General features: G+C 34.2%; 1 protein-coding gene across 5 annotated transcripts in view; it reads left to right on the top strand.

Annotated features, from left to right (window-relative positions):
• The first annotated feature begins 7,453 nt into the window (after nucleotides 1-7,453).
• The window catches only part of LOC128999771 (protein singed), a 68,229-nt gene continuing 49,439 nt past the window's right edge, over nucleotides 7,454-26,243 (top strand). For 3 of the 5 annotated variants that reach the window (XM_054426442.1, XM_054426441.1, XM_054426439.1), the window contains exons 1-4: nucleotides 7,454-7,649; nucleotides 22,979-23,124; nucleotides 23,812-23,847; nucleotides 24,627-24,947. In XM_054426442.1, coding sequence (XP_054282417.1) covers nucleotides 22,993-23,124; nucleotides 23,812-23,847; nucleotides 24,627-24,947 — 489 coding nt within the window. In that variant the 5' untranslated portion in view covers nucleotides 7,454-7,649; nucleotides 22,979-22,992. The remainder of the gene's footprint in view (nucleotides 7,650-22,978; nucleotides 23,125-23,811; nucleotides 23,848-24,626; nucleotides 24,948-26,243) is intronic. The other 2 variants (XM_054426440.1, XM_054426443.1) reach the window with 2 other exon arrangements.

Genomic DNA, 26,243 nt, shown 5'->3' with positions numbered 1-26,243 from the left:
ATCTAAAATGCCATTTTGATTGTATACTCCTTAGCAATATGGGAGAGCCTTGGAAAATCCTGTTTTACAAACCTATATACCTACCAGCACTATATTTGTACGAGCTAACAATTTAAATACTCTTTCACTATTGCTATTAGTTTTGTACACAATAAATAACAAAATCCAGAGAATATCGAAATATTACCCTCCCCGACGAAACAAACCCTTACCACTCCAACCCAACAATGAGTAACCACAACAGTGATTCAGGAATACCACCCTTACAGAGAAAACTTCCCTCACAAAGAAAAAAATCCCTCCCTATCGATTAGGTAATGGTCAGTGAAGAATTAATTAGGTGAATTTTACTAAATTATTTTAAAAGTTTCTTTCCACAGTTGGCAGGAAAGAAGATTTATAAAAAAATTCATTAATTCGTGCAGTAATTGAATAATTGTTTATTTATGGAAAGTATTTAAAAAATGACTTCAACTTACAATGTAAAAACCTTTACTACCTATAAAGTTTATTTGTCAATGTTGTTTTTAATTTAAATTTCTTTATATTAATTCCTTTTAATAATCCATAACGACTAAAGAAAACATGAAACTATTTCAAGTCCTCAAGTTTTATTTGCTCATAAACCTCTAAGGATGTTATATAGCCTTGACCACTAAAATGTAATTGATTTTACGCTAACTGTTGGTAATTGCCTCTTCAATTAGTGACGCCAATTAAGCAAATTGATCTATTGTTGCAGACAGCTGAATTCAGCTGTTTATCTTCTGTATAATTATTTTCATTGTATTTTTTTGGCGATTGAACTTTTTAATTAAAAAGATATATTTATGCATACAATAAGCTTTCTCAATCACATTTTGTATTATTATTGACTTTTAACAGTGTAATGTAGGCTCCCCATCCAGTTTTACTTATATATTTTATATTCTTAAATACGTAATTAAATATACAGGGTTTTTATTACTTGCTTCTTTATTTGAGTAAAAACTGCATAGATAGAAATATGCAGTTTGCGGGAATCGTCTATTGACGTAGGGGATGTTGTGAATTTAATGTGAAGTTTCAATTCACCCCCTTTCTCCCCCTACCCTTAACTTAATTTTTTTTAATGCAAGGTACCCCTTTTGACATATCAAATGTGAGGGTATGACAAAAGAAAAAAGAATGGCGCAACCTAGAGATATCTACGTCAATCATATCAGAAGTTATGGCAGTTCAAAATTTGAATTTTTCACCCCCTTTTAAGAGAAACATGTTTTTAGCGAATTTCCCAAATAGGGAATAAGGTATTACCGTAGTACTCATGGTAAGACCCGGGACCGATTTACCGAAAACAGTATTTGCTAAATAATTCGATCATTCGATGTACCTACATGAATAGTTTACAAAGTACAGTATTTCTATCTAATATGTGCAATGTGAGGTAAACTATTTCTAGGTTACAAAATACAAACACACACGGAGGGACCTTGACACGCTGTCTGGCGGAAGCGGATCTAAGCTGTGACTCTGGGAACGACCGCTAGGGGCGCTGGACCGCGACATTGATTTGTCCACAATCCACATGGTCCTTCGGGACAGGGAACATTGGGACACTGAAACAGTGGGGAACCACACCAAGGACCAGCCTTAGAGAAGCGTTTCATATATTTTACTATCTTCCTACTAAAAAAAAAACAATTGTAAACAAAATCGCGATCCTAGCAGCATCGGAAGGAACTAAGAATAACATTGTCTTCAGCTGAAGAATGAGATGAGAAATATACTAACTATGTTCTATGTATTATCTGCGCTTGATATGAAAGGGTGGCCTAAATGTTACCTATCCTATGGTTATAATTCATACCCACGCAAAGCCATATCTTAAATTTAACAAGTTTTCAAGCGAAAATAATGTTCCACTTTTACAAAACCAAACGAAAAATTGCATTATATATTGTTTACACTATTGCTGGTATAAAAAAAATGCATATTAAACGTGGGAGTTTTATCTGGCCACCCAATCCGCCTCTATACTTATCTCTAAATCCACTAAGACATATCTAAGTTGTCAAACTCATTTCTGTGAACAAAGATTTAATGGATGCTTCGAAGACGTACATCTACAATGTTGGCATGGCCCCCACATTTAATTGTGGGCCCTGTTACCAGGATCTGGCTCGGGCCCCCCTACCAACCGGGGGGTCGGGGGGGTATGGAATACCCCCCGGCGTAGAGGGGGGGTCCGGGGGTTCTCCCCCGGGAAAATTTTGAAAATGTCATGTATTTTAGTGAGTTTTTAATGCAATCTAGGTATTAAATTTGTGAGTGGTAAATGGCACTTTTGCAGCCTTTTTTAAGGAAGAAAGAGTTTTTCAAAGAGTTTTATAAGACTTAAAATTACAGGAATTCAGCAATTAAAACTATTATATCAATACACAAAAGCTCCATGCCTATTAATATTTTGTCCTTTTTATTTCCCTGTAAAAGGGTTTGGCTATCTTAACTGCTATAATTGTACTTTGTAATATGGAGTAGGAAAAAAACTTACGTAAATTGAGTTTAACAGCTTACACCAATGAAATCATATTTTATTCAGTGACAATTTTCATCAAGAATTTTAACAATACTACATTTTTTGGGAGTGGATGCCTGAGCTGCCGAACTTGCGCGAGTAGTACTCGCGCCGAGTAGTCACGGAGAAAAACGAATGTGCACGAGTAATGCCGAGAATGACCGATGCTGTCGATGCCGATGCTATCCAATCCATGCTTTAGTACAGTATTATACCGAGTGAATTGGGAAGAAAACTTAGGTCAAAATTATTAGGCCTACAATCTTTCATATTTTTAAAACTCCAAAAGTAAAGAATTTTTAAGTTTGTGTCAAATATCCTAGATTGCAATTAAATTGAAATATTCCATACATAAAAGTGCAACCGGGACCAAATGTTGATAAAACGGGACAAATAAGCGTCCCGAGAGGATTTGTCGGGATGGACCAGTCCCCCTAAAACGGGACGTCTGGTCACCTTAGCTATGGTACATAGTACATGTCAATTTTTCAATGCTTTACAAATTTTATTTTAACTTATAACTATAAGAATTCATTCTTGAAACTATCAGTTCAATTATAAAACCAAACTGTGTTTATTATGGGGGGAATGAGGTAGGAGTGGCTAGGCGCCTGGCGGGAGGAAGGGGTAGAGGGAGTTTGTGGAGCCGGCCACTGGGGCCCGAGCTGGCTGTTCTGCTGTTGTATAGTACTGTATTAGAGGTGGCTGTGATAGTACATACGCACCTACGCACATATAGTATTTAAATATGAACTTCCTTAGAATCAAGAATTAATACATTTTAAATTATTTAACTTAGTTTTTTTGTAAAATATATATATATACTATTTTTTATCTTCAATTTATGATCTGCTGTAAAGTGATCTTCAATGGGGAAAAAAGAAAAAAAGGAAAAAATGGGTAGGCCCGGGCCCTCTAGGGCCCGGGCCCTGTGACCAGAGTTGCGCCAGCCCCACCCTTGTGGGGGCCATGAATGTTGGTGAATAATTACCGGTACTATCTAATAATAATGCAGTAATTACATTCAAATAACCCTGCAAATTCCTCAAGCCATTGCTAATTGGACTAAGCCAATTATTTTAGCAATATGAAAGTCAAATCATGCAATTGATATGGCAGTGGTAAACAATCTATAATTATTAGGTGCAGCGGTTCTGGGCTCGTGATTCACTTTGACGTCGCTAGAGCGCAGCAGAGGTTACTGCACCAAGATAGCACATTACTTCATCTATGATAGCACGACAAGCAGATGATGCACAACCGTCAATGTGCACAACAATCATCTACAGAGGTCAAGGTTCGACGTGGCGTTGCTAGAGCGCAGCAGTATAGTTACCGCACCAAGATGGCACGACAAGCACAGCACAGCACAGAGACTGGTCAATCAATCATATAGATAAGGCAGTGGCAGGTGATGCACAACCGTCAATGTGCACAACAATCATCTACAGAGGTCAAGGTTCGACGTGGCGTTGCTAGAGCGCAGCAGCGGTAACTGCACCAGCCACCAAGATGGCACGATAAGCACAGCACAGCACTTATATCGTTGCACAGCATAGAGACTGGTCAAACAATCATATCGATAAGGCAGTGGCAGGTGATGCACAACCGTCAATGTGCACAACAATCATCTACAGAGGTCAAGGTTCGACGTGGCGTTGCTAGAGCGCAGCAGCGGTAACTGCACCAGCCACCAAGATGGCACGATAAGCACAGCACAGCACAGAGACTGGTCAAACAATCATATCGATATGGCAGTGGCAGATGATGCACAGCCGTCAATGTCTCAATGTGCATAACAATCATCTACAGAGGTCAAGGTTCGACGTGGCGTTGCTAGAGCGCAGCAGCGGTAACTGCACCAAGATGGCACCATAAGCGCAGCACAGCACAGAGACTGGTCGAACAATCATATCGATAAGGCAGTGGCAGGTGATGTACAACAATCATCTACAGAGGTCAAGGTTCGACGTGGCGTTGCTAGAGCGCAGCAGAGGTAACTGCACGTAGATAGCACGATAAGCTCAAATTGGCCAAGCTCTAGTGGCTCCAGACGTCACGGTCGTGGGCGGAGGTAGCACGCGAGGATTTGGGTGCTGCGTGGATCTGGAAAAAGCTGTTTTCGTGGCATGATGGCGCCAGAGTGCCATGCTATTTTTTCAATTAGTGTGTTAAATCAACACAATTCAATTAGTTGTTCATCGGGCTCACCCACCATTTATCCTGATTCTTCAGTCAGAGTTAAACAGAAGTTATGGTCAACAAAGGTCACAGTACACCCAAACCACTAAAGTTCTAGACTGATGACTCAATTAGTACTAGTGAAGTATCGCTTGAATAAAATCAACATCTCGATTCTTCATACTTGCCGAATGGCCCAGTGGTGATGCAATTCGAACTCGATGGAACGACTTAACAAAGAAGCATCAACTTTGTTTTTGCATCAACGTTAACTGCATAGAAATATTTGATAAATTGTCCCCATATAAGAAAGTTTGGTGTCTTCTAGAAAGAAAGTGTATTATTTGCTGATTATTGCATTGTTTTATTGAACCATTGCCTATCCAGTCAATGATCATAGTAAATGATTGAACGTATGGCAGATATTCTTTTAGAGCACAATTCAGCGTTGATTGGGAGACCACTTGAGTTTGTTATCTTTTCTAAATGTCATGCTGTTTACCAGGTGGAAAATGTCCTTTCTGTAAGACTCTTCTTTCTAAAAACTATAAAGTGATCAACCATTTAATCCAACCTACTCATAAAATTATATGTAAACACATTTAATCCTGTACCCATTAAACATATCCACATGCAGAATGAAATACTCTTATCATTAAACATTCTTATGAAAACTCAGAGCTAATAGATCACAGGAAAACAAATTAGAACCGGAACCATTGTTGTAATCATTCAACAAATGAATTTGGAGCTTTGACTGCTCACCAAAAGCAGCTTATGATCATTAGGTGGATTTGGAGCAAATGGGATAAACATCGAATCTCAATTACGAGATACTGACAGTATTGAGGAAAACATCGGGGCAATAGCAAATAGAATGCTACTGGTATAGGTATAGTCATATGTGTAACTAGTGCGCAAAATGACACTTTGCTGCGTTTGAGATAAATGTTTACTTTGAAGGTTTCTGTAACACCTAGCGGTTCTACACCACCCAAGGTTCTAGGCACTTTACGCCCGTTTTACACATTATATTTTTCTTACAGTTAGTACAAAGGAGAAAATAATCTGCATTTGTATAAATGTTATTTTTATCATGCAGTTTCACAAATTGACAAATCAAAATGTGAATACAATTTAACAAACCTTATCAAAATGTGAATGTCATTTTTGGTTTGAATTGTCTATGTTAACACTCAAAAACAGGTTATAGGTTAAGTCATAAGTGTATAAGCAGCTGATCGTAGTCGTAGTAAGTGTGGCCAAATTGTTTTCAAGCATAGTACATACTATATTACGTGACTAATACAAACACATTTTTTGTGTCGTTTGGTTGAAATACTGGAGTGTAGCAAAGTAAAATGAGTGCGGAAAAGTGAGTAAATGCAGGAATTAACTACTTTGCGTCCTATAATTAGTGCAAGAAAGCTTTATCAGATAACTGGATTTTGAGTCCTTGAAATTTCCAATGCCTGAAGGAGGCGCGGGTCTATAACATCATAGATATTCTAAATGTTAGGTTAGGTTAGGTTACTTAGGTTAGTAGCTACCCTATACTTTTTTTAACAGCGTGTCTTTGTTCAAACCCAAAAATACCCTATAATACCCCCGCCGCAGCAAACCTGCAGACTAAGCGAATTTCCAATTGACTGATTTGATTTACACTGAAATGTCTACTTAAAAATATAACATTTATTCCCGATTTAAATAGAATTAGTTTAACAAGTACTTAGGTTTGCTGCATCAGGGAGGGTAAAACTGTTTTTTTTTTTTTTTTTTTTTTTTTTTTATAAATGTTAATAGTTAGTAAGAAATAAAAACATTTTCCAAATTTGATCAAAATATGTTCATAAACAAGCAAACTACAACAGTTTACTTATTCTCCATAAGAATAACATGGGAATTTTAAATTTACAATTTTTTGGAATTTTCTCCGTAACCATTTGGCGCATAATAACGCTTCAATATACTAAATTATTTGTTTTTTTAAGCTCTACAAAATGGTTTGGAAAGAAATTGCTAAATTTTATTTTTTTTGGGTCAAAAATGGGAAAAACCTATTTTTACCCCATAAAACCCCCCGTAAACCCCCGTTCCCATGGTCCGATCATGCTGGTTCGCGAACTCGTTCGAATAAACGTAGGTTTACACGTTTGTACCAAATTTCATCAAAATCGGATCATTTTTGCTCGAGTTATCGTGCTAACGGACACATATATATATATATAAATATATATATATATATATGAATTTGAACGGATGGTGCTTTTGGCCTCTAGGGACCTCAAAACGAAAAAAAAATCGGTCCCGCGTCCAGGTCTTACCATGAGTACTACGGTAATAGCTTATTCCCTATATGGGAAATTCGCTAAAACCAAGATGGCTCCAATGTAGATGGCCCAAGTGGAATCCATATTTCGTAAACCAAGGTGAGCATACAAACTTACCTTTTAACAACCCGTCTGACTTACATCCTGCCGGGAAAATATGGATTTCAAAATAAACAACCTTGGTTTTAGAGAAATGGCTGGGCCATATGCGTCTCTACTTTCAAGATCAGAAGGTCCATAAACACCAGTTTTTATGAGGAAGCTTCGTGGTCGTGTGACAAACGGTAATAGCACTTTTAATTCGCACTTTCCGCAAAATAATTAATCGTCTTACTTGATTTTCAGGGCGACGCGGTCAACGTAGTTCTCCCGTCCGCCGCTGCCGAGGTAGTTCGCCAGTTGGTCGACAGAAAGCAGCACTGCGCCGATCCTTCTGCTGTCAGTCCGGGCTTCGTCTTCGTTAGGTTAGGTTGTTGTTGAGTTGGTGCGGTGGAATAAATAAGTGTTTCGAGTGCGTTTTACAGTTCCAAAGAGTGTTTGGCTGATTCACAAGAGGAGAAATTACCTTTGGAGTGTTACAGGTGAGTTTAAAGTGGAGTATTATTTCGACTTTAACGCTTTTTTGCGCGAAACCGATGCCGGCGAAACAAAGACTCCATGGCCGGTCGTTTTCTTCCTTACCCTATGCAACGGAGATTCCAAAACTTCTTTACAATACAATACTGTAGAAGTATTCTAGTTCAACTGAGGGACGGTAGTGTCAATCAAAATAAAGGACCTTTTTTATTATCTACAACTCGTGCTAACTTGTAAGCTAGTCTGGATTCTGGAATGATTCCTGATTTGTTTACTGTTTTAGGGTGGGTCTGATGTGGGGTGGGAACCACCCTCTATTCTATATTTGTTTTCAGAGTCTAGCATGAATCGTATTTCAGTGATTTACTTGTTGATGTGTTAAATTGTTTTTTCAATAAATTGAAATATTGCCATTTAAAGTTCAGGGCAATGTATTTTGTGTTACTCTTGTGATGGGTGTACAATGAATTGTTGTAGCTTCATCAAAAACCAATGAAGTCTATGTGGAATTCGTGTTTTAGGTTGTATTTTAGAGTTTGATACTAAATATCGATATAATTGGGTATGTTTATTTAATTACAGTATCTAAGAAAATTACAATTCCTACAATAGTAAATTAAAATGTGGTGCTAATACGCAGTTCTTATATAAATTAAGACGAGCTTTTAATTTATGTTTCATGGTACTAAGAATAAGTTATTTTGCCAGTACTAAAAAACAATCGCTGTAACTCATAGCTTTGGTACCTACCATACATTTAATGAAAATCAAACTATTTGCTAAAATTTTCGTTAAAAAGGTTTCATGGAAAACGTAGCAGATGTGATAACATGCAATACTGTGACAATGTATCCTACTGTATTAAAATTCGTTTTTATTCAGGCCAACGAAAATAGCTTTTCCTTAAAAAAAAAAAAAAAAAAAAAAAACAACAGGTATACCGGTAATTTTATATGTGATTGTTTTCAAATGATATCCCTCAATATATTACATTTTTAGTCACGTTAACTTGATTAGTGGTTCTATTTTGTTCAATAACATATTTAATGTTCAACTGAAGATTTGTGTCTAAAATTCAAATTAGGCAAACTATTAGTAATGTATCTAAATTAAGACTCAACTATCATGTTAATTAATAATAGTATACAACATGTGTCTTTAAAAACAGTATTTAAACTGTAAATCGAATGGTAGAGAGTACTTTCAGCATATGTTTTGCGATTAATCCCAACCGACTACATAACAATAATTAATCATCGACGAAAAACTTGTCGCCATGTTCACTTTTAAATCACCAGCTTGGCGTGAAAACCTTTTTATAGTTCGTTTGTCAATTCTTTGATAACTTCTTGAACTTATAACATCGCTAATTCAGCTTGATAACCTTATGTCATGGAGCAAGACCTTATGATAAAGGCTTGATGGTGTATAGCCTGACCAGTATGTTTATATTTGTTGTTTCTAGTCTGACAATAATTGAGTCATGTTGGATGATACCAAGAATATTTTACCAGTAAAATAATCGTCAATTACTTATTATAAGTGTTTTAGTTTATTATTTATTTTCTGTCTCATTGCAAATGACTGAATACCATTCCCACAGTTCTGAGCACTTTTTAGCTTACTAATAGCAATTGAGAATGTCTCAATAATCTCAAAAAAGGAAAAAAAATGGAATTCATGCAAATAAATTTATTCATTCTTTTTAAGACTATGTTTTTCTTATTTAGCCTGTTGACAAATTTTGTAAGTACAGTTTTCAACATTTCTGTTTCCACACGTTGTATTCTTTTTGTAAAATCGTTAACTTTTTTTAGTATATAATTTTTCAGTCAGCTATACAAAATACAACAATCACGGAATAGTACCACACTTGTTGGGTTGAATGAATAAATGAAAGGAACGCTTTTTGCCCTGCAATAATTGTAAACCCCCATTGGGCGGAAAAGTTTTCGAAACTGGTGTGAAAATTCTTTTGGGAACAGTAGAGAATTCGGGGATTCTGTAAGGCGATTTTCTGTAAGGGATTCTTCGTATATAGTTGTCTGCATATTGTTAATACCAAACTATCCTCCTGCAAATAAGTTTACTCAAATGTTAAATGGTGCATTGCCGCAGTAAAATAATTAGGTAGGATTAGTCAACAAATGTAGGATTTGCTAAAGTGTGTAACAGTAGGTGAATACTGTAGTATCATGTTGTCAACGCAAAAGGCCCACTGTACTATTTGTTTCTTCCTCAGTCATTTCAAGTGGTAGCAATGAGTAGGCCTATTTATCGTGCCGTGATAAGCAATGAGTACCTAGATAACTGATAGTTCTTGGCGCCTACGTTCAACATTACACTCCGAATATCAATAAGGCCTATTTGTCCTATTACAATTTCATCGGTGGGTTCCGAACCATAGGGTCCCGCTTTTATGACATGCAGAAAAGTTGTGATCTGCGGAATTTAAACCGGGTCAATAGGAAAATGCCCCACGCTCCACCAACCATTATACTGAAATAGGAAAGTCTTAAATATTTAACAAAGGTTTTTACATCATCATTGTAAATTCAATATTCCACCTGAATTACGATAACAACCACTTTTTTCTTTTACGAACACAAAACACTTTTTTCGACTCATACAGTTGTTTAAAAGGTTACAAAACGTAGTTAATTTTGAAATTTTGATTGTTACAAAATCAGCTATCAATGAAGAAGAAACTGTCCGATTATATTATATGATCGTATTTATCGATACCAGTATAGTACTACAGTTACTCTGTGGAGTGCACTTTAACAGCTGATTGCTAATCAAACGTGTCAGCTGTTCCAAGGTCATTCACCTAACCAGTCAGGTTAGGTATATTCATTATTCCTCCCCGCATGGTCGGCTAGCTACAGATGGTTCGGCTTTGTACTTGACCATGAAACCTACCAAAAGATTCTTCTTTAATTAATTGCCCTGAATTTAGACTAGTAATTAATTTTGTGCCAAGTAGAGCATTGAATCTCGAATCGCTTTAGAAGCGATTAGTGGTTTGAATGTGTGGTTTGTTTAGCTCGATAATATTTAAACCGTTAATCATTCCCTGGATGCAATCCTGTTGGTACATTTTATAATAGTTTGTTTTAATCCATAGGTTTGAAGTTTGTTTTTACAACTACTCTACTTAGGCATCGGCCACACGAGGCGAATTTAAGCCGCGCGGATTATCTTCGTGCGAAGTTAAAAATTAAATTTTACTATACACATTTATGTATTATTTTATACAGATTTTTTTCTTGTTGGAAATTTATCGTTCGTGTTTCGGTGATGTTTCTTTCCTGTGCTATAGGGATATGAGCACGACTCGACTATTAAAAAATAAAATAAAAAACGGGCTTTTTAAATGCACAACATCAGAAAAATATTGATCCGGGTGCCCATTTCAGATTTAATTGCAAATGTGATTCTTTTGATTACCTTCTGTAATGCAATTAACTTCTGAACGTTATTAGCAATAAAGCTGGAAATAAAACCGGTTGTAAATAATTAAAAAAGGGTTTTTAGCCATAATCGTGAATCAACCGGAACTATCGAAAATAATTATCTATAAGTAATTTGGATGGGGATATAAAACAAAATACGATATCAATTATTTTGTTAGTGCAGTACAATGAACACAAACAGTAAAAAAGATAAGATTAAGTAAATTGCAGTTAATTTTAGCATTCCTAGTTAACGAGCCAGCTTTTCGTAAGGCTTTTGTATTGAGGTGTTTTACGACGTGTTATAAAATCAAATTATACTTTTAATATTCCATTTAAAATGCGCGCTCTTGTGTGTCGGTTGTAAAATTTAATATAATGATATATTGGTGCTCTGCTTTGTTAATGCTAACGCCGCAGTGGACTGACAATTCTGTACTACCTACTCTGTTGCGGAGTACTAGTACCATGGAATAAATACGGTGTCCCATCAAATAACTCACAGGGTCCGTCCGTAGCCTAAATGATTTACAAGGGAATTGAACCAATAAACTCGTGAACCCGTTGAACCCGCAAACGAAATCGAAAAAAGAAAGAGCATAGAACTATGAAGCGTACATTCCTCTTAGCCGCAGAACGAACTGAAACTCTCTGGAATGCTAAAGCACAGAGTAACAATCACGAGTATAACCTTTCTCAAGGTCACGTGACGTTACTCTATGGCGGTGGCACGGCGATGTGATGATGATGGCAGTGGCGTTGGCCCTGTTGGCCTACTGTCATTGCATTGTTGAGTAGGCCTACCTACTAGTAGTCTGTGAGCGACCGCGACCCTACTTGCTTTTCTGTAAGTAGTAAACGGTGGTTGCATAGACAAAATGATGAATTTTAGTTAATTTTAGACCAATTAAGGATTTGAGCGAGGCGTTGTGTAAAAAAATGTTGTTGGAAATGTAAATGATGTTTTATATGTAGAAACAGCTGAAAGCTAATTAAATATCTGTGTGTGTGTTTTTTGAATTCTTAAACATTTTCTAAACTCGGTTTTAATGTCTAAGAATAAGTGCGATTTGCTGATGGTAATTTGTATTACTTATTTTTATATCTTATCGATGTCAATTAGCCTATGCTAGTGTTTTATAATATTGCGGGAAAGGTCGTCTTCCTTGTTCTTGTACATTGTTTTTACACTATTTTTCTTTACTTCTTGCGTTAGTGGTATTTGTCTTTTGTAAATTCACATAGGCCTATAGTTGGTGCATAGATTTTATTGTACCTTTTTTAATTTATAGAGGTATTAATGTGCTCAGCTTATTGAAATATTACTCGACGTCTTATTGTTATCGTATTCCTCTCTCTAGTGAACTTGATATAGACTTTGTGTCACCTGATTGTGCTATACACCAGTCGAGCGAAACATGCCATGAGCAATCGCGGAAAGTAACTGTCGAGATGGGATAAATATATTAGTCGTATACAATAAAGTTAAGTGTTTAGATTCAAAAAGTTTTGAAATATTCTAACCACATTTCAATATGTATTAAAACAGCCACAGAATCAATTTATCTTTATACACATTCAAACTGGTTGAATTTCATACCGAGTGGTTAAGTTTCTGTATCGGTGGATTTTAAACATTTAAATCCACCATTGTACCCAATAAATTGTTTTCCTTCATTTGAAATATTTTTAACAGCTATACTTAAATAATTATGCCTTTAAATGTACTGCAGATACCTAGTTATCTTATCTCGTCATTGGAGACTTCGATGAAAGGTTTTCATGAAGTGGCTCTGCCATTACAATTTTTTGTGGGGTTTCTGTTTCACCAGTTTGCATTTTCGTGTTAAGGGTGTTTGGTCGAAAATTTGATCTAGGATTTTTTGTTATTGTTCAATTATACTAAAAATTAAAGATAGAAATATATAAGAAATATATTTTTAATGTTGAATATTAAGGGAGATATGGAGCTTGAAAGTAGCAAATTTGTCATATTTTGGTACCAATTCACAGGGGGAATGGGTAATGCGATTCTCACCAAAAATGGCATTCAGGTGTGAAGAAAATAAGATAATAATAATTAGCTATTTAAAATTAAAATTTTTCACTTAATTTATTTTTGTTTTTATAGGTTTTACAAATTTTTAAATAATTAAAACAATTAAATAAAAAAACAACAAAGAATTTCAGACCATATGTTTAGGATATACAAGTTTCCTCAATTATTATTTTATGGTAATGCTGGGTTTTAAACTAACCAAGCACTATCAAAACATGAAAAATTGTTCTTATAACATTTTTACCTATGTCTAAAAAATTTTGCCGCTTTTATATGTAAGATTTTTAAACAGGTCTTCCCCAGAGTTCTGCAAAATCTGTGGAATTAGAAAAAGTTCCGCGCTCCAACAATTCCCTGGATACTGAAACGTTTTCGCACGATTTTATTTCGGTCAGGATATTCCCTAATTGGGATTTAATGTTTTAATCGTTGATTCCGAGAATGTCAAGCTTTTTACCCGCCAGTAATTCCCGCGTTTTTATCGGAGTTTCCAGCTGTTTATTCAGGAGAGACAAATGTGTTTTATTTTGGAGTTCCATACTCTTTCCTTTAACAATAATTTTTGTATAAAAATACAAAAAAATAGTTTTAAATAAAATCATGCGTGTTAGAGCATACAATATAACTTTATAACTACAATATCCCTGAAATATTTGAGGGAAAATCCCACTTGGTAATCGCAAATTCGTTTAGTATACAGTTTTGCTGCGGGTAAATATTTGTATCATTCTCAAGGGATGGTTAATATTTTTAAATTTCAACGACAGCTGTACTTAAACTGTACGCACGATTTAAAACATACTACTGAACCCTAAAGTAACCCTAATATAGACGATATTGGGCCGCACTTGATGTGGTACAGTAATCGTACGGTAACGATATTTAAGTTCAATTCCCGCCAGTAACAGACTCTAACTTTGTGCTACCGCAATCCAATAGTTGCCAAATATATAGGTAACGAAAAAATGAATCCCCAACTATCTAAAATATATTTTTCTGTATAGAATTCCTTCCACTAAAATAATCCATGTGATGAATTTCAAAATTTAACCTTCACTCACAACACTCCGGTCTATTTCAAACTAGGACAGTCATATTATGTCATGTGATTCGAAATCGATCTTATCTAGACTCGCTACTCGAAATCGATATCTTGTCACGTTGTTTATCTAGTCTTCAAGTGCTTCTCTGCTTGTTGCATAATGCTGCGAATACGATCTGTATTATAATTAGTGGGTAGAAGGTTTTTATATATTTTTTATTTTTTATATTTTTGATTGAAATTAAGCTGACGAGTTAATAATAAACATTGCCTAAACCGAGAAAAACACAACTATATAAACATTTCCCCAGCTGATCCATAGAAGTGATGTCTAAAATGGAGTTGCCTACTTTTAAGTCTTCGCTTAAAACATTGTGTGTTAAACAATTAATAGGCTTTTGGCATTTTTGTAATGCTTTACACGAAGTAATATATACAGTTTCCTCCTTTAAACTCGAATTGAAAGAAGTTCTGAAAGAGCTAATTTAATGACGGGTTTTATGAGAATATTTAGGAATTATTTAAACTGCTTTAATAATGGTTTAGTTGGATTTGATCTAGTCACAGGTAATCATGTGTGTCAAAACAATCAGTCACATTCGATCAAACAAAGTACTCTTTTAGCGAATTTCCCATATAGGGAATAAGCTACTACCGTAGTACTCATGGTAAGACCTGGACCCGGGACCGATTTACTTTTTCGTTTTGAGGTCCCTATAGAGACCAAAAACACCATCCGTTTAAATTCATATATGTGTCCGTTAGCGCGATAACTCGAGCAAAAATCATCCGATTTTGATGAAATTTGGTACAAACGCGTAAACCTACGTTTATTCGAACGAGTTCGCGAACCAGCATGATTGGACTATGGGAACAGGGGTTTATGGGGGTTTTATGGGGCAAAGATTTCCCATTTTTTTACCCTAAAAACTTAAAATTTAGCATTTTCTTTCCAAACCATTTTGTAGAGCTTAAAAAACAAATAATTTAGTATATTGAAGCGTTATTATGCGCCTAATGGTTACGGAGAAAATTCCAAAAAACTGTAAATTTTAAATTCCCATGTTATTCTTATGGAGAATAAGTAAACTATTGTAGTTTGCTTGTTTATGATAATATTTTGATCAAATTTGGAAAATGCGTTCATTTCATACTAAACTACTAACACTTTACAAAAAACACCTTTTTACCCTCCCTGTTGTAGCAAACATAAGTACTCGTTAAACCCGTTAAACTAATGTTATTTAAATAGGGAATAAATGTGATATTTTTAAGGAGACATTTTAGTGTATATCCAATCAGGCAAATTGAAATTCGCTTAGCCTGCAGGTTTGCTGTGGCGGGGGTTATATTTATACTCGTAATCATCTAGAAACCCCGAACAATCTTTGTGAAAACCCGCTTTCTCTAATGAAAGGTCAATATGTGAGAAAATTTGAACATTAACCTCCATGGAACTTACCAAAAATTAAAACCACACAAGGACTTTGTTTTAAATTTGGTATCTTATTGCAGACAAATAAGCATTAGTCTCTGAGTATCACATTAGTAGAACGACCTAGGACCAAGAACCTTGGACCAGTGTAAAGATAAGACCATATCTAATGATAAGTGATCAGCTCGCTAAGAGGAAATGGACAAGAACTTGATAAGTAAACTGATAACTGATGAGTGGTCTTTCAAGAAGTCGTGAAACATATGTTAATGTGTAAATACATTTAGCGAATTAGTTCTGCAAATACTTGCATTTGTTAAATAAGGAAGCGGTTGCTTAAGTGGTGAAAGTAACAATAAAACATTGTTTAAACAAGCATGGTTTGATGTATATAACCTGACTAGACTTTATACAATACACTAGACTATATCCATCGATGGATAGAACGGATGTTTACACCTGTAAACAAACGTGACAACCTGGTCCAAATTTGGCAAACTACCAGCTTCCAGCCCAAATGAGACTGGTTATTCGATTTCCTATTTTGGTAGCCACTCTTCTTTTGGGCACCGTTTTGGGTTGACACTTCCTTGCCTTGTTTAGAGTTGAAAACAAGATTTTATCTACTATTAACATTTTATTTTAGTTGTTATTTGCTATTTCGTCAATTCTTATTCGGCGATTGGTCCATATGGTCTTCATATGCATTAAAACAAATTTTCTGCTGATCCCTACAGTACTAAAATTTTGTTATTTAGGATACATTTTGGTAAACGGTATTAGTTTACCTAACCTAATAGTGTAACATGTACATTTTATGAGCTAAGTTATATAATTAATTATCATCATTACATTGAGATAAAACCCCAATGATGCGTATTTTAACCCATGAGAGAAAGGTGAGGTGTAGAATGGATTATGATCTGTGTAGACTTGTTAGTAACCAAGACCAGCTGTTTTAGCTGGAAACAGCTGATTTCATTTTGGAACCAACAAAAACAAATCATATTCCTTGCGAAAAACATCTTAAATTTTATATATATTTTAGGAAAACATATTCAACTTTTAGATTGGATATATATTAATACAACGGCGACCCATCAGAGCGTGTATGAGTGAAGGATGAGTGATGTCAAATGAGTGAGATGATCAATTGATTCTAGAGCATGAACGTCTGGACCATTTATCACAAACCCAATGATGAAGAACAGCTGGGTCCAGTTTTTTTACTGTAAAACATCTGATTTTCCTCGACATCTAACATCTCGACATCGGCTATCTTCTGTTTTTCTACAATGATAGTATTTTATCCCAGCTTTCCTTTCCATATGCCAATAGCTGCTTCGTTTTAACGTTTAGGAACGCCTAAACTAAGTACGGTATACCTTTAACATTGAGATGGCATTTCTACATCGTTGTGCTATTTATAACCAAGGCCAGAGCCATTGAATGTCCCCAAATAGAAGGCCAGACAATCATGCATTTCAAGTTCACAGCCCCAAGTTCGGGGGAGGTATTGATTTTGGGCCGTTGCCTGGATACAGTCCACACCTGGCCCGAAACCAAAATCATCTGATGAAGAAAATCAAGGTCAAAAAGTGTTGTTTGAGTAGGTAAATCATTGGTTAGTCACTAAGATTACTTCGTATATAAAGCGTTGTTACAAAAATTAACTCTGATGACCGAAAAAAAAAAATTACTCTGAAACAAAACATTGCTCAATACATTTTTAAGAAGAAAAAAATAATGGGGGAGGGTAAACAAAGAATGACTCAGGTAGCAAAAGGAAAATGCTAATATGGTCAAGTATATGCTTAGGTAAAAAGTAAAAATGTATAAATATGTTTATAACGTGATGTTTTGGTAAAAAAAAAAAAAAAAAAAACTGCTTATGTTATGTTGCCAAAGAATAGTTCAGAAAACAGAAACTACAATAACTTTAGGCGAAAAGTATCAATACCCAAGTAACAAAGCATCGATAAGGTAAAAAGAGAATAATAGTGTAGAGGTAAAAAGAAAAATAATAAAAACGGACTTAACTTGACGTTTTCTCTAGCCAGGTTAACTTTTTCCCTATTTTCCTATTAACAGATTTAATAAATATTTTTTCGTATAAATAAACAAAAAACAATTTATTACTTATGTTGGAGATATTGGCAAATAAATTTAATGTAATACTAAATTTTAAGGTCCAAAAGCCCAAAATATATATTTTTTACATTTATTATGAAAAATGTATTATTTATTGGCTTTTTTAAACCTTAAAATTTAGTATTACATTAAAAAAACAAATTGTAGATATTATTTATGTTTTTGTACGAAATAAAATAAAGGATCATAAGCTTAGTTAATAAATGACATAAAATAAATTTAATATATACATATAAAATAAAAACCAAAATTGAACTAATACGCATTGAATATTAAAATATTTATTTACAATTACGTTAACTGTTTTTTATGTGAATAGCATTTTAAATAAATTTAATACCTAACTTGAAAGCTATATTAGCATCCCATAAAACATTACCTCAAATATCGAATAATTAAATTTTTAAACTCTTTAATTTAAAAAGCACCAATGCCACCCTAGTCTGAACCACCCTGATACAAGTGGTGTTGTTGGTCGCCCTGTCCCCCTCTAGCAGACGACGGAAGTTGATAACAGTTATTTACAGCTGTTATCGCGCCAGCTGACCCGTCTCAACAGAGTTGTCTGATGTGAGTCATAAAAGGGGTTCTTTTGGGTTGGTATCAATTATGTTCAATAATTATTGTACCAGGATTTCTGTTTGGGAATAATTTGGTTTAGTAGAGTAAGTTGTTGTGAAATGCATTTCAACCAATGCTATTGAGATTTACCCGTATATAATGTTTATGTACTGTATATACAATATTTTCTACTAATAATACCTTTTTACGTATTTAATACTAGTCGTCTTTTTATGATGACTATAGTTTCGGGACAATCAGCCCCATTGTCAAATCTTCTGTTAAAAGCATTGGTCGTTGCATTCCACATGTAGTATAGACACGCTGTCACACGAAATATTTATATTTACACAAAACTTTTAAAATTTAATACTTTTGGCCGGTCTAAACAAAAATTACTAACATTGTGCAAACTGTACACTGACTTCGCACAAGGATTATATAGAACCTAAATGAATAAGCCTCTCACGTGGCATGCCACTGCCAACTGTTTATTTTCTCATAGTTTTTGATACTATAAAGAGTTGACATGGCATCAAATATTCTATAGTTTGGTATCATATTTGCCCCTTTAGTTTGGTCTGGCTACAATATTGGTATGAGTTATTTTTTAACTTTCATTCTAGAACTGGACACATTTTTCACATTAGGACAGAATGTCTACTATCCATAACCGATATAAAAATAGATGAAATTATCAATTTGTAAATTCAAACAAGAACCTTAGAAGGCTCGAAGACCTATAGCGAATAAGCTAATTATCGTTATGCTTTTCTACAAGAACTATTTTGTTTTTTATTCCCACTTCTAAAGAAAATCCCACCGGACGAGAACTACGAACGACTCGAAACAAGCAATCACAATTTGTTACTAATGAAGCAAAAGTGGACTTTAAACACTCTCTCACAAGTTAAAAAACGGTCGAAGTTCGCTTTCTACAGAAATGCAAATTAGTAGGTTCCAGGTTAACGTTGTGAAAACAATCATGTATTTAAACGCCAAGGAATGTTCTAGTGAAATTGCATGTTTCACCTAATTAGTTACACCACACTTTTTACACGATTTAAATATTTAGAGAAGTGACCCTATGATTATTTTTATTTTTTAGAGATTGTACGTACGCAGAAAGTGTGTGATAAATAGTGTAATGTTGTGCATACTATTTTAGTTAACTAGTAAAATATTTATCAAAATGTACCTACAGAATTCAACATCCATACAACCATAGACAAATAGAATTAAATATAGACCGACAGCAGTGCTGTGGTTAACATAAGGTCTGGCGTCCACCGTTTGGAGTGCCGAGTAGTTAAGTAGCGCGTGCACCGTTATACGGCACTCCAAGCGGTGGACGCCAGAACTTGTGTTAGCCGCAGCACTGATGTCGGTCTAAATTTTGAATTTTATTTGTCTATGATACAACTGATTTAAGTGTTTGCTAGAAATCATAAGACTAGCGGATCAAACCTGGGGAAAGACTAGCTTTTTGGTGGTTTGAAATTGGTCCTGGCCCGCCTTGATCATTGTGTTTATAATTATTGGCCCTGACTTATGAAACAGCAGATCTTAGTCAGTAAAAATCGTACACAAGGAATCTCACCTCACATCCATATTTTGGTAAAAATTGAATAGTTGCGTTTAAATAGCATGATTGGAAATTCTCATTTCATACGAACTTAAGATATAATGTTAAGCCTATAGCGTATAACAATAATAATTGTTGCGATTGAAAACCAAATAGGATACCCTAAACACAAAGTAACTATTTGTAACCTCAAAAATAATGTCAAAATGTTAACGATACAATCCAGACAAATTTGATTTATCTATCAAACATCAAATAAGTTCACTGTTAATCAAACTAAAAGTTGTTAGAAGACATCCTATCTTGGTCAGTGTTGAAAATGATCTAAAATAAATATTGAAACTGATAGGCCTAATGCGTTTGTTTTGATATTATCTTCGACATTTGACCTTGTTGATATGGCAGAGGGTAAACGAAAATGATACGATAGAAATTGTAACAGCTGTTGGTATTTTTTTCACAGTGTATAAAAGGCACAACAAACCCATTTGATCCGAAATAATATCGATACTTAGTATCTCGATATTGAACCGATAGTACACTGCGTTTTTGTACGAAAAAATGCTCACCAAGGCGGCGAACACCACTCACTGACTCACTGATCACTATCTCAAAAAGTACAAGCCATAAGTAAGGAATTGGAATGGAGTTTCCAATCCAATTAAGTTCTAGGTGTGCAATAAGATGTGTTTTGAAGAAATTCCATCAGGGCTCTGCCCCATTGGCCTTTAAAGTTTAAAACTCAAGATATGTACACTATTTGTTATGGTTTTAAGATCTGTGTTCCTTAGCTACTAAATACTGTAAAAGTATATTGTATATTATTTAATGTGTTTATAATATCTATGTCAAAGGAACTATTATTTGCAATTGAGTTTCATATAATATGTTAAGGGATGGCACCTGACTTCTATGACAAATTTATGGTTATTTGTGAGTGCTCAAGAGAGATCAGAAGTTCTTGAAAAGTTCAATCACTTCCATCCCTATATACAGGGTGAATAAAAAGTCAAGACCCCCCCCCCCTTTAATATTTTCCCCATTAAATATACAGAGATATCCTTTTGGTGGTCGTGCAAGCTTAGCAGGAAGTTTAATTTTATGATTTGAAATTTTTGAGTGTCCCCCCAAAAGGGGGGATTTGGGGAGTAACTCAAATATTTTAAATGTAAACCCCCTTCAAGTGACACCTCATTTTGAAGTGTTTACAAAAACTTAAGGAATGGTGAAAACTAGAGGTCGCTATCTCTTCTCTATCCAAAATGGTAGCCCGTCAAATGTTGTAGAAAATCAATGGTAAAATTGGTTCGTAATGGTAATATTGGCTACTATTTTGGTTAGAGAAGAGATAGTGACCTCTAGTTTTCACCATTCTTTAAGTTTTTGTAAACACTTCAAAATGAGGTGTCACTTGAAGGGGGTTTACTATTAAAATATTTGAGTTACCCTTCAAATCCCTCCTTTTGGGGGAATTGATAATTGATTGATAATTGACACTCAAAAATTTCAAAATCATAAAATGAAACTTCCTGCTAAGATTGCACAACCACCAAAGGATATCTCTGTATACTGTATTTATTTGGAAAAATATTAGAGGGGGGGGGGGGGGTCTTTACTTTTTATTCACCCTGTATAGTAGGCTAATAACTGTATTATGTTGCTTTACAATCCTAGTTCGCTTTTTTGTGGTTTATGTAAAATTCGCTTGAATAATGTAATTTTGTTTATGTTTATGTTTATGTAAAATTTTGTTGTTGAATATAATAATAATAATAATAATACTTAATTACTTGTAATACCTTCGTCGTTGACCAATGAAATTTGGATAGAATGCTAAGAAGTTTTGGGGCTATTTACTGCCCAAATATTGGTGTCCCATCTTGTAGGCCTAATTCTTGAACAGAGTAGAGCGGCCTCTTGACCAAGTACTCCTTCAGTCGTATCTTAAAAACCTTCGTGTTCAGATCTGTCACATCGTCTGGTAGAACATTATAGATCTTCAGGGCTGACTTAGGCGACAAAGGTGACTTTGTATACAAAGATTTCAAGGTCTGTATTTAACTAACAATATATTTCCGTCCCAAACAAAAATTATATATGTATTCAGTACGTTATTAACACTGACTCAGTCAGTATAATTAGTTTATAAAACAATATTTTGGGACTTGATCAGACGTTTTGTGACATAAATTGAGAAGTGAAATGTAAATATGGCGTGCTGAACGTTGCTACGTGGCTTACTGAATAAAACATAACACCATTAAACATTGGTATGCCATTCTCTTGATTATGTAACCTTATGTTACAATGATCAGTGTATTCAAGTGTAGACAATTGTTCTGCTTCCAAAATAATGCTATTATTGAACTACAGTAGTTAAAAAATGTCTGTTTTCAAGGAAAACCCCAATAATAAAAACTTTTTAGAGATTCTTAGATATTACCTGTTCCAGGCGTCCAAAAAATTCATCATTTAAAAGCTTCCCTCTTTTAGTCTACCCCTTTCAATTATGACAACCTCCCAAGGTACGACATCCTTCAACATCGGTCAAAATCAAACACCAAATATTGATCCTCTTAACTACCAAAAATCTCCAGATTCTGAAATAGTTATTTGTGTAACTCGAGTGCAGCAAAGGAACTTTGCACTCGCGTTACACATTATGGTATTTTTCCTACAGTTACTATAAAGCATATAAATAATTAGTATTTCAAACACTATACAACACGTTTTTAGGTTAGGTTAAATCCAAGCATTGAACGAAATGAGAAACGCTGCACCAGCTGATCGTAGTAGTAGTACATATTTTTTGAAGTGTTGCCAACTTATTTTCAAGCGTACACATATTACGTGCCTAATAAAAGCACACTGTTTTGTGTTGTTTGGTTGGAATACTGGTGCGCGGCAAAAGTGAAACAATTAGCTACTTGGCGCATATAATCAGTGCAAGGAAGTCCACTTTGTCAGGTAACTAGGGAAAAACCTTTGACTTTCAAGATAAGATTCAAATCTAAGAACGACTCTTAATGAACGACTCTTGTTACAGATCGGATCTTCAGGATGAACGGGGTGAATGGAATGAACGGCCATCACGAGAATGGAGAGTTGTCCAATGGTACCAAAGGAGTTTGGACAATAGGACTGATAAACTGTCAGTTCAAATATCTCACAGCAGAAACATTCGGTTTTAAGGTTAGTATAAAAAATATTACACTGCCTTTTTCAAAATACAGTATTGTAAAATTTTGTGTTTTCAGAAACACAACGTTATTTTGCATATCAATAATAATGTAAATAAAAACATCTTTTTATGAGACATTTTCTTGCAGTTGCAGGATAATATGTTTTTTATTTTTGAGTAGGTTAGTTAAATATTTAGTTAGTAGGCTACAGTATATATCCGTTGTAGTGTACACAGGTTTAGAAAAAGACTAATTTGAATACAGGCTACTGTTGTACACAATCCATGTAAAATGATATTAGTAGGTTATAGCAAAAGTAGATCTATTATATTAAATTGCAATACTTTAAACTTTAACAATTACTGTAATTTAGTGAAACGTTACGTTCTAAAACAATGCATTATTTAGGGTCTTATATTTCATGGAAATCGTATGTAATTTGACATGAATTGAATTTGTTTAGTCCTTATCGTTTATTCCTTAAGTAAATGAATACCATAGAGAAAACATTATATTTGTTCGTTTAAAACATGACTGGTATAAAAGTTTATTTGTTTTTATTTAACAAAAACCTCTGCTGTCTTAGTATTTTTCTAACTGAAATATTTACTATTGAAACACTTTTGATCAACAATTGGGTAGTGTATTTTTGGGCTATATACATTTTTAGAGTATAATTTAGTTATTTTTTTGTTAGACTTTTGATCAAAACTCCCGTTTGGGTTCAGTTATAGTAAGTATTTTTAGTGTGAAAAATTAAGTTTTTATTTTTAACACATTTTTATTGGCTGTAATCTTACAGAATGAAATGTGATCGTTTGGTGCCTTGTATTTTATTTTTGAGTAAGTCTTAACTAACCTTAAATTTAATTTTTGATTGGTTTTCCAAAGCGATTCAAAGTTTACAATTTCCGCTTGACAAACTATCTAACAGCATCTTTTGTCTTTGTCCGTTTTCAAAATGCATTTTACTGTGGATTCTCCAATCAAATTTTATTAAATAATTGTTGTTTCAGTTCAAAACAGTTGTTTGGTTCAAGCTTACGAAACCTGAATAAAAATTGCATTTAAATTAAACAGCCTTTTTATACTTTTGTGCGCATGAAATCAATGCTTCCTAACTAATTTGATTAAAAACCATAAATGTGTTTTGGAAATAGGTCATATATTTTGAGTTGTAATTGGGACAAATTTTGTTTTAAATATGTACATAATATGTTCAAAAAGGGAATAATATTTTTTTATAATTAATTTTGTTACAAATAAAAGAAATTAATGAAATAAACTAAACTAACTTTAATAGACAATTTTAATTACGTTTAAAATTAATTTTTATTAAATAGTGTAAATAATTGAATTCATCAGAAACTCTTAGTTTTTAGTGACAAAAATTTAGTGCTAACATTTTTACACATACAAAATTTGTAAGTAGAAAAAAAATATTTAAAAACTGATAAGTACTGTATACCAAATGGGACTCACGTCAAAAATAACTCTTAAAATTCATTCCAGATAAACGCCAACGGCGCTTCCTTGAAAAAAAAGCAAATTTGGACTTTAGAACCAGCTGGAGGAGAACCAAACGCTATCTACCTGAAATCACACCTTGGAAAGTACCTTGCCGTCGACACTTTTGGGAATGTAACTTGTGAAAGTGAAGAAAAAGAACCAGGGTGCAAGTTCCTGATCAATGTTCCAGAGCCGGGAAGATGGGCTTTGAAGAACTGTGTTAGGGGCTACTACCTCGGGGCGTCTAGTGATAAGCTGATCTGTACAGCAAAGGCCCCTGGGCAACCAGAACTGTGGCTGGTGCATCTAGCTGCCAGACCTCAGGTGAGATGGCCGAGAAGGGATAAAATAATACCTAATACTTAGTGTAAAGGTCAACTTTATGGCTTGAAAATATTTCCTTTTTTCCCAACTTCCTCCCTCTTTCCACTTGCACTTCCTCCCATTCTTTTCAAAATAGTCCGCTTACTTTTGCTATGGAATTTCAGAGATTTGCTTGTTCTTGCTATTTCAAGGGTTCTTTTTAAATGCAATTGCCTAAATCACCTGCATTTATTGTTAAAATACAACGTGTTGGTAAATAAAACTAGGTTTATGGCAAAAATGCTTACCTTCTCTTGGTTTTAATTCTATTTGTTTAATTATTTAAGCGTACGAAAATTAAATAGATAAAACAGATATCCTCTTGACACCAGCAATTAAAAAATTAAAATGTTTGATATCCAACAGTTTGATGGGTAAAAGACAAAAGTTACAAAGAACTAAAATAATAAAAAATATATAATAATATTCCTATGGGTCACCTTTAAAATAAAAATTAATTGATACCTAATTTAAATTTTGTTTTACAATCAAACTAAACCAAATGATTGAAAAAAATTAAAACAAATAAACATTAAGTTCATGTCAAATGTTCAAGCTGCAAGTTGAATAATTTAGCTTTTAACCAGCATCACTTGTATAAATGATTGCTTACAAACAGCTGACGTGGGTAAATAAACAGCTGTTAGTTGTGTTTGTAATGACACCAGCTGTAGAGCTATGCAGTCAGGTGGTCTTAGATAAACACAGGCTAGAATATATTGTTGCTTACATGTAATAGTTTCCTGGCTGAATACCAGATTTCTTACAAATCTACTAAACGGTCTTTCTGCTTGTGAGAGTAATGTAGAATTATTGTTCACATGTTGATAGTTTAATTACATTTTGTGCAAATTTTACAATATATGCATTACATCAGTCTTTTCCAGACCTTAATCATTTATGGTTGTTTTCAAAATGTTTGGCAATAATAAACACTGCATCTGCCAATACATTTATTTAAATTTATTTTAAAGTTATTAAAAAAAGTGCAAAAAATGGTTCTAAGAGAAATAAGTCTGTAAATGAAACAATCAGAATTTCACATCAAGTTCTCCAACCAAGCTTTAACTAAAGTTCTAAAGCAGCTTGTTGCATAATGTAGATATCTTTGGGATTACAATTATTGGTTAGCCTCGACAACTGATAATGGAACTTGAACACTTGTATAGTTATCCTAGGCTTAACATTACATTGTGCACATCTTTATAGTTGAATTTTATATTTAATTCAATTTATTGTTGAATGAATCATAACAGC

Source organism: Macrosteles quadrilineatus, unplaced genomic scaffold (assembly GCF_028750875.1).
Source record: "Macrosteles quadrilineatus isolate MER2022 unplaced genomic scaffold, UCM_ALF_1.0 Scaffold_8__2_contigs__length_117827958, whole genome shotgun sequence".
NCBI lineage: Eukaryota > Metazoa > Arthropoda > Insecta > Hemiptera > Cicadellidae > Macrosteles > Macrosteles quadrilineatus.
The sequence above is the reverse complement of the archived record's forward strand: the minus strand, read 5'-3'. Positions and strand labels throughout refer to the sequence as shown.